Here is an 8921-nt window from a genome sequence, read left to right as displayed (position 1 = left end):
CTATCTAGAGCTCCGACTTTCCGACATGAAAATCACTGACGTCATGATTGGACCTCGTATTTTTCCGAGATCCCAGTTGTCTTGAAGGCACCTTAGGTATCACCCTTCCCACCTGGCACTGGCACACCAACAAAGATGCGTTCACAATACATAAACGGTTCAACACTGTTATACTTGATATTCGATAATCCAGTGTGACTGTGAATTAAATATTTGAAATGGTCATTTAATTCGATACCAAATGTCAATATGAGATTTTTGGTACGAGTAGTACTTTATACAAATAATTCAGACTGGCATTATCCCGGACAGCTACAGCTGGCTTCGGTGGGTCCTTCAGACTTGGAGGAAAGATTAGTAGCTAGCGGTTAGTCGTGGTCAACATGCCGACTGTCAGTGTCAAAAGGGATCTTCTGTTTCATGCATTGGGCAGAACATACAGTAAGAAATGTTACTTACCTTTTTAAGTAATATATATTCAGTAAATTGTAGAATTAGAACTTTTAACTAGTTTCTGCGTTGTATTTTCAGACAAAAGGTACCTATATATATATATATAGCGAGATAGCTGCCTAAGTTAGCTACTGTGGCTACCTAGCTAAGACAGTGGCTGATGCCGTGGCAATAACAGCATATCACGCTTTTTTTGTGGGTTGTTTAACAACAAATCACATATGTTACATACAAAACGGCATATACTCTGTTTCTACTGAATAGTGATTGAAAACATGATTTGATAGTTGACAGAACTAATGATGCTTGTTATTTCACGACGATTGCATCATTTCCCTATCCAGACCTATCCTACCCTGCTAAGTTACTGTACTGAACACCACATAGCTACGTCCATTTAACTAGTAAAATCTTATTTAAATTAAGAATGGAGGTGGGACCATAATATACGAATTATTCCAACATATTAAAATGCTATTTTCTTTCCCTTCATTTCAGCCGATGAAGAATTTGATGAGTTGTGTTTTGAGTTTGGGCTGGAGCTCGATGAGATTGTGAGTAGAAGACAGTGAGGATGAACCTCAGCCATATCCAATTGTTTGTGTGATATCCCAAAAACAATCCATTGGTTAACTATTCTCCCCCTAACCCTGTCCTTCAGACCTCAGAGAAGGACATCATCAGTCGTGAGCAGGGGGACACCAAGGCAGAGGGGGCATCTGATGTGATTCTGTATAAGATCGATGTCCCAGCTAACCGCTATGACCTGCTGTGTCTGGAAGGACTGGTCAGGGGCCTGCAGGTCTTCAAGCAGAAGTATGTAAACACATCTATATGGAGAATTGTGTGCTTAAACATGACTTTTACATTGCCAAAGTACTTCAGCTTGTGCTGCTTTATCGTGTGTGTTGTGTCTTCAGCTGTGTATTGACATGTCCATGTGTGTCTGCGCTCCAGGATGGAAGCCCCTCGCTACAGGCGTGTGAGTCCAGCCAGCAGTGAGCCTCAGAGGCTGGTCATCACAGAGGAGGTGGGTGGAAAACACGGACCAGACTCAGTTTAATGACCTGGGTTTGGGGCAGAGTGTAGGGTTGGGTCATTTGATCATCACAGAGGAAGGGAGGGAACATCAAATCAAACTTTATTTGTCACTTGCGCCGAATGCAAAGCAGTGTGACAACAACACGGAGTTAAACATAAACATACAGTCAATAACATAAAATAAAATCAAAAAATCTATGTACAGTGTGTGCAAATGTAGGGAGGTAGGCAAGAATAACAATAACGAGGCTATATACAGGGGGCACCGGTACTGAGTCAGTGTGCGGGGGTACCGGCTAGTTGAGGTACTCTGTACATGTAGGTGGTGGCGAAGTGACTATCCATAGGTAACAAACGAACAGCGAGTAGTAGCAGTGTACAAAAGGGATTTTATGAATTGTTCAGCAGTCTTATGGCTTGGGGGTAGAAGCTGTTGAGGAGCCTTTTGGGCCTAGACTTGGCGCTCCGGTACCACTTGCCGTGCGGTAGCAGAGAAAACAGTCTATAACTTGGGTGACTGGAGTCTCTGACAATTTTATGGGCTTTCCTCTGACACTGCTTATTAAATAGGTCCTGGATGGCAGGAAGCTTGGCCCCAGTGATGTACTAGGCCGCCCGCACTACCCTCTAGCGCCTTGTGGTCAGATGCCGAGCAGTTGCCATACCAGACGGTTATGCAACCGGTCAGGATGCTCTCGATGATGCAGCTGTAGAACCTTTTGAGGATCTGGGGACCCATGCCAAATCTTTTCAGTCTCCTGAGGGGGTACTGAAAAGGTTTTGTCGTGCCCTCTTCATGACTGTCTTGGTATGTTTGGACCATGAGAGTTCGTTGGTGATGTGGACACCAAGGAACTTGAAACTCTCGACCCGCTCCACTACAGCCCTGTCGATGTTAATGGGGGCCTGTTTGGCCTGCCTTTTCCTGTAGTCCACGATCAGCTCCTTTATCTTGCTCACATTGGAGCATACTCTCTGTTTACTGACCTGGGTTTCGGGCAGAGTGAAGGGTTGTGTTCATTTGGTTGTGGGGGAGGGGGAAACATGGAGCGGACTGTTTACTGACCTGGGTTTGGGGCAGAGTGTAGGGTTGTGTTCATTTGGTTGTGGGGGAGGGGGAAACATGGAGCGGACTGTTTACTGACCTGGGTTTCGGGCAGAGTGTAGGGTTGTGTTCATTTGGTTGTGGGGGAGGGGGAAACATGGAGCGGACTGTTTACTGACCTGGGTTTGGGGCAGAGGGTTAGGTTGGGTCATACATCTTGTCATGAATGAACCACCACAGCAGTCCTTTGTGACAAGATGATGAATTAAGATATTGAGCTGTTGATGATTTCCTCTACATTTGTTGAGGCTGTGCAAAGGAGGGTTTGTGTTGGAAGTAAGATATCGTTTTTAGAGATGAATGAGATAATCCTGACTGACTGTGGGTGCCCCTGTTTGTGCCTGTCGTAGACAACTGTTGTGCGACCCCACGCTGTGGCTGCAGTCCTGAGGAACATCACCTTCACACAGGAACGCTACGACAGCTTTATCGAACTACAGGAAAAACTCCATCAGAACGTCTGTAGGTTAGTCAGACACCTAACACATCTCTACCTTCACAGAAACATATATACAACACACACAAGTTTGACCAACTCAGTGGCCTTGAGGTTAGTGTCTGCCCTTAGATTGGAATGTTGGGGGTTCGGTCCTTGTTTGAGTCATACCAAAGACTGATGGCTCTATGCTTGGATTATGGGTAAGGCCCTGCGACAGTTTAGCATCCAATTGGTGTACTTGTACATCAAGCTGCCTTGCTCTACAAAAAACAGGAGATAGGCTCCTGACCCTATGGGCCATTCTGGCTCGGACAAGGCTTACTTATTACACACACAATTTCACCTCTGCATATTTATTGTCAATGTTTTGGTCAGAGACCTTTTTCAATACCATGCCTCATACTTCAGTGATGGCTTTCAGTGTGTTCTTCTCTGGTAGTCTCTGAGATATTGTCTCAGTGGATGTTGTGACAGTGTGTGAATTGACTGTAATCTGTGCTCTGTAGGAAAAGGACTCTGGTTGCCATCGGCACCCATGACCTGGACACCATTTCAGGCCCCTTCACCTACACAGCCAAACCACCAGGTGACATCCGCTTCAAACCTCTCAACCAGGCAAAGGAGTACACCGCACAGGAACTCATGATTCTCTACAAGGTGAGCAGGGATTGGCTACAGAGATCATGAGCCTCTAACATGAGTTGTGATTGTGTATGGCTAGAGATCTTTTATTTCTGTCATCCAATCTTTCAATTTGTTTGTATTTCTCCCTCTCAGACAGACAGCCACTTGCGACACTATCTACACATCATTGAAGACGAGGCTGTATATCCTGTCATCTATGACAGCAACGGCATTGTACTGTCTATGCCGCCAATCATCAATGGTGAGGACACACACATACAGTGCATTTGGAAAGAATTCAAACCCCTTGACTTTTTACCCATTTTGTTATGTTATAGCCTTTTTCTAAAATTGATTAAATTGTTTGATGAGAGAGAACAATCTACACACAATACCCCATAATGACAAAGCAAAAACTGATTTTTAGAAATGTTAGCAAATGTATTAAAAATAAAAAAAACTAAATTACATTTACATAAGTATTCAGACCCTTTACTCAGTACTTTGTTGAAGCACCTTTGGCAGTGATTACAGCCTCGAGTCTTCTTGGGTATGACGCTACAAGCTTGGTACACCTGTATTTGGGGAGTTTCTTCCATACTTCTCTGCAGATCCTCTCAACTTCTGTCAGGTTGGATGGGGAGCGTCACTGCACAGCTATTTTCAGGTGTCTCCAGAGATGTTCGATTGGTTTCAAGTCCGGGCTCTGGCTGGGCCCCTCAAGGACATTCAGAGACTTGTCCCGAAGCCACCCCTGTATTGTCTTGGCTGTATGCTTAGGGTCGTTGTCCCGTTGGAAGGTGAACCTTCGCCCCCAGTCTGAGGTTCTGAGCGCTCTGGAGCAGGTTTTCATCAAGGATCTCTCTGTACTTAACTCTTTTAGTCTTTCCCTCAATCCTGATTAGTCTCCCAGTCCCTGCCGCTTAAAAACATCCCCACAGCATGATGCTGCCACCACAATGCTTCACCGTTGGGATGGTGCCAGGTTTCCTCCAGACGTGACGCTTGGCATTCAGGCCGAAGAGTTCAATCTTGGTTTCATCAGACCAGAGGATTTTTTTCATTTTTTTTCAAGATCTGAGTCCTTTAGGTGCCTTTTGGCAAAGTGAACATTGGGTTCTTTGTCACCTCCCTGACCAAGGCCCTTCTCCCCCGATTCCTCAGTTTGGCCGGGCAACCATCTAGGAAGCGTCTTAGTGGTTCCAAACTTCTTCCATTTAAAAATGATGAAGGCCGCTCTCTTCTTTGACCTTCAATGGTACCCATCCCCAGATCTGTGCCTGGACACAATCCTGTCTCTGGGCTCTACGGACAATTCCTTTGACCTCATGGCTTGGTTTTTGCTCTGACATGCACTGTCAACTGTGGGACCTTCCAAACCATGCCCAATTAATTGAATTTACCACAGGTGGACTCCAATCAAGTTGTAGAAACATCTTAAGGATGATCAATGGAAACAGAATGCACTTGAGCTCCATTTCGAGTCTTATAGCCAAGGGTCTGAATACTTATGGAAATAAGTTATTTCTGTTTATTTTTAATACATTATCAAATATATCTAAACCTGTTTTTGCTTTGTCATTATGGGGTATTGTGTGTAGATTGATGAGGAAAAACACTTGAATACATTTTAGAATTAAGCTGTAATGTAACAAAGTGGAAAAAGTCGAGGGGTCTGAATACTTTCCGTATGGACTGTATATGCCAAAACGATTAACCTTGTAGACTTCCAATATTGATTTACCCATGGTATGTTGTAGATACTGTTCTGTGTCTGTTGTTTTTCAGGGGACCATTCCAAAATCTCCTTGAATACAAAGAATGTTTTTATCGAGTGCACAGCCACTGATCTTACCAAGGCAAAAATTGTGTTGGACATGATGGTGACGATGTTCTGCGAGTATTGTGAAGAGCCTTTCACGTGAGTCCAGGCAACAGCTGTTTAGATTTCTATGATTGAAATACCTAATATGTTATTGTGTGCAAAATAAGACCATGAATTAGTAGGAATCTGTTATAGTTGGAATCTGTTATAGTAATAAGAAGTTCCTTTGCCCTGCCCCACTTTAAAAGACTCCTCTTGACCTATCTCACGTTCTGTCGCTCTCTCTCAGGGTAGAGGAGGCTGAGGTGGTGTACCCAGACGGAAGGACCTGTCAGTACCCGGTACTGTATCCCCTCACCATCACCCTGCAGTCTGTTTCCTTTTGTGGGAAAATATATTAGAACCCACTGGTCAATATGTACATTCTGATTATCCCCAATCTATTTGTAACCCTCAACCTTTCTGCTATACCATGTGACCTCAGGAGCTGGCCTACAGGAAGGAAACTCTGTCAGCCGACTTCATCAACCGCAAAGTTGGCATCAGGTAACAAAGTGGCTTGAAATAAAATCCAACCTTGTTCGTGTAGAGCTACCCTCCTGTAGGGTTTCACTCCAACCTTGTTCGTGTAGAGCTACCCTCCTGTAGGTTTCAACTCTAACCCTGTTCCTGTAGAGCTACCCTACTGTAGGTTTTAACTCCAACCCTAATCTAGCGCATCTGATTCAATAATAAGCTTGTTGATCAGCTGAATCAGGTTAATTACAACTGGGGTTTGAGTGAAAACCTACAGGAGCGTAGCTTTCCAGGAACAGGGTTGGAGTTATAACCTACAGGAGGGTAGCTTTCCAGGAACAGGGTTGGAGTTATAACCTACAGGAGGGTAGCTCTCCAGGAACAGGGTTGGAGTTATAACCTACAGGAGGGTAGCTCTCCAGGAACAGGGTTGGAGTTATAACCTACAGGAGGGTAGCTCTCCAGGAACAGGGTTGGAGTTATAACCTACAGGAGGGTAGCTCTCCAGGAACAGGGTTGGAGTTATAACCTACAGGAGGGTAGCTCTCCAGGAACAGGGTTGGAGACCTCTCCTCTAAATGCTAAGCAGAATGCTACCAAAATCCCTACATTTACATGACTCTCTTATCCAGAGAGTCTTACATGAGCAATTAGGGTTAAGTGCTTTATCAATGAGTTTTTGAATAATCACCTAGTCGGCTTTGGGATTCAAACCATCGACCTTTCAGTTACTGACCCAATGTTCTTAACCGCTAGACTACCTGCCGATGTTTAACGTTTGTAATGCTTTAACGTTTGTAATCCCCAGTGAGTCGACTGAGCATATCGCTCAACTGTTGACCAAGATGTGCTTGCGCTCAGAGGTCATGAGTGACGGCGAACAGATCGAGGTGGAGATCCCGCCCACGCGCTCTGACGTCATCCACGCCTGTGACATCATGGAGGACGCCGCCATGGCATACGGTTTCAACAATATTCCCCGCACCACGCCGCGCACATATACCGTAGCCAATCAGGTGAGGGTTTCTTCAGCTGGTTATTCATTAATGAAGTTGATTGGTTGTTGACTGGAGCTGCTGGTTGGGTGCTATTAAGTGGTGAGGTCTTATTTTCCCTCTCCTCATGACTGTTGTGTTTTTAGCTCCCACTTAATAAGCTGTCAGAGCTACTGAGACAGGACCTGGCTGCTGCTGGATTCACGGAGGCCCTCACCTTCGCCCTGGTAATGACCACACTCTACCTTTGTGGACCCCAAGAAGAGTAGTTGCTGCTTCTGCAAAATCTAATGGGGATCCAAATAAATAAACACACACACATTTTCATGTGTTGTATCTGTCTTCCTGTGCAGTGTTCTCAGGAGGACATAGCTGACAAGCTGTTGAAGAACATCTCAGAGACCAGAGCATGTCACATCTCCAACCCCAAGACAGCTGAGTTCCAGGTGGACCACCATTGCCGTGGATTAATCATGTCTCTCTGATAACATTATAAACGGCCCCCCTTTGGTCTCTGAATGATCTCGTACAGTTGCTATACACTACAGCCATTTTGAAGTTAAACAGTTGACTGGATTCTTTCACCCTCTATTGATGTGAGGGTTTTTCTCCACTAGAGGGTGCTGTGTGACTGGGTGGGTGTGTGTCAGAGGCTGGTGGTGGTGTTAACAGCAGTGCTCGTCTTCTCCACCAGGTGGCGCGCACCACCCTGCTCTCAGGCCTGCTGAAGACTGTTGCTGCCAACAGGAAGATGCCTCTGCCTCTGAGGCTGTTTGAGATTTCAGACGTGGTGCTCAAGGATGAAACCAAAGGTGTGTTTTTGTACGGGTGTGACCTAAGTATTCATAATAGACAGTATTCATGGATATGTGTTTAAGTAATGTCATTGTATGCCTGCCTATCCAATTTCTTTATTAGGACAAACATTAATTTACATATTGATTCCCTCATACTCAAGAATACACACACTGTCATTATCCATTTTTTAAGACATCCTACATGATATCCTGATGCCTACGTTGTCCTCTGCTCTCCCTCTCAGACGTGGGGGCCAGGAACAACCGTCGCCTTTGTGCTGTCTACTACAACAAGAGTCCGGGGTTTGAGGTGATCCACGGTCTGATGGACAGGGTCATGCAGCTGCTGGAGGTCAAACCAGGCCAGGGCAATGGCTACCACATCCAGGCTGCTGACGGTAAGACAACTAGGGAGCCATCTCAGTGGTTTAAACTGGACTGTTTCTTTCAATGGCAACTGATTGGTGAAAGCTCTGGATGGATAGGTTTTCAGTTTTCACCATGGTGCTTTCAACTGACGTGTCAAACCAGTCCAACTAGCCTCCCGAGTGGCGCAGCGGTCTAAGGCACTGCATCGCAGTGTTGTGGCGTCACTACAGCCTGGGGTTCGATCTTGTGGCTGGTCATCTGCAAGCTGATTTCGGTCATCAGTTGAACAGCGTTTCCTCAGACACATTGGTGCGGCTGGCTTCCGGGTTAAGCGAGCGGGTGTTAAGCAGCGTGGTTTGGCGGGTCATGTTTCAGAGGACACATGACTCAACCTTCGCCTCTCCCGAGCCCGTTGGGGAGTTGCAGCGATGAGACCAGATCAGACCAGGATGTCACAAAATTGGGGAGAAAAAAATTCATAACAAGCTTGTCCAACTCAGTGGTCATAAAGGAAAGGAGGCAAGGAAAGGAAGTGGCATAAAACTAAAACCCATATCATGGTTTCACAGTTCACACCTATCCTCAACCTACAGTACAGCTGTGGCTGTATTTCCAGTGGAAATGATTCTAGGGGGTATTTTGTTCACTAGTGAAGTGAATGTTTTCCCATTGCACTTATGAAACTTGTTCCACAAATCAGTGTTTTTATGAGCTGTGGATTCTGCAGGGTTCAATTAGCTCCAATCCCTCCCATCTC

The 8921-nt window shown here is 45.4% G+C and overlaps 1 protein-coding gene across 1 annotated transcript in view; it reads left to right on the top strand.

Annotated features, from left to right (window-relative positions):
• The first annotated feature begins 330 nt into the window (after nt 1-330).
• Nucleotides 331-8921, top strand: part of LOC129831806 (phenylalanine--tRNA ligase beta subunit-like) — a 10588-nt gene continuing 1997 nt past the window's right edge. Inside the window, exons 1-15 of the mRNA XM_055895274.1 lie at nt 331-441; nt 952-1007; nt 1115-1269; nt 1411-1483; nt 2950-3065; nt 3545-3695; nt 3816-3924; nt 5451-5583; nt 5777-5828; nt 5972-6033; nt 6812-7019; nt 7145-7225; nt 7352-7444; nt 7693-7810; nt 8041-8193. Of these exons, the coding sequence (XP_055751249.1) occupies nt 384-441; nt 952-1007; nt 1115-1269; nt 1411-1483; nt 2950-3065; nt 3545-3695; nt 3816-3924; nt 5451-5583; nt 5777-5828; nt 5972-6033; nt 6812-7019; nt 7145-7225; nt 7352-7444; nt 7693-7810; nt 8041-8193 (1618 nt within the window). The 5' untranslated portion in view covers nt 331-383. The remainder of the gene's footprint in view (nt 442-951; nt 1008-1114; nt 1270-1410; nt 1484-2949; nt 3066-3544; nt 3696-3815; nt 3925-5450; nt 5584-5776; nt 5829-5971; nt 6034-6811; nt 7020-7144; nt 7226-7351; nt 7445-7692; nt 7811-8040; nt 8194-8921) is intronic.

This window comes from Salvelinus fontinalis, chromosome 33 (genome assembly GCF_029448725.1).
Source record: "Salvelinus fontinalis isolate EN_2023a chromosome 33, ASM2944872v1, whole genome shotgun sequence".
Classification (NCBI taxonomy): Eukaryota; Metazoa; Chordata; class Actinopteri; order Salmoniformes; family Salmonidae; genus Salvelinus; species Salvelinus fontinalis.
The sequence above is the reverse complement of the archived record's forward strand: the minus strand, read 5'-3'. Positions and strand labels throughout refer to the sequence as shown.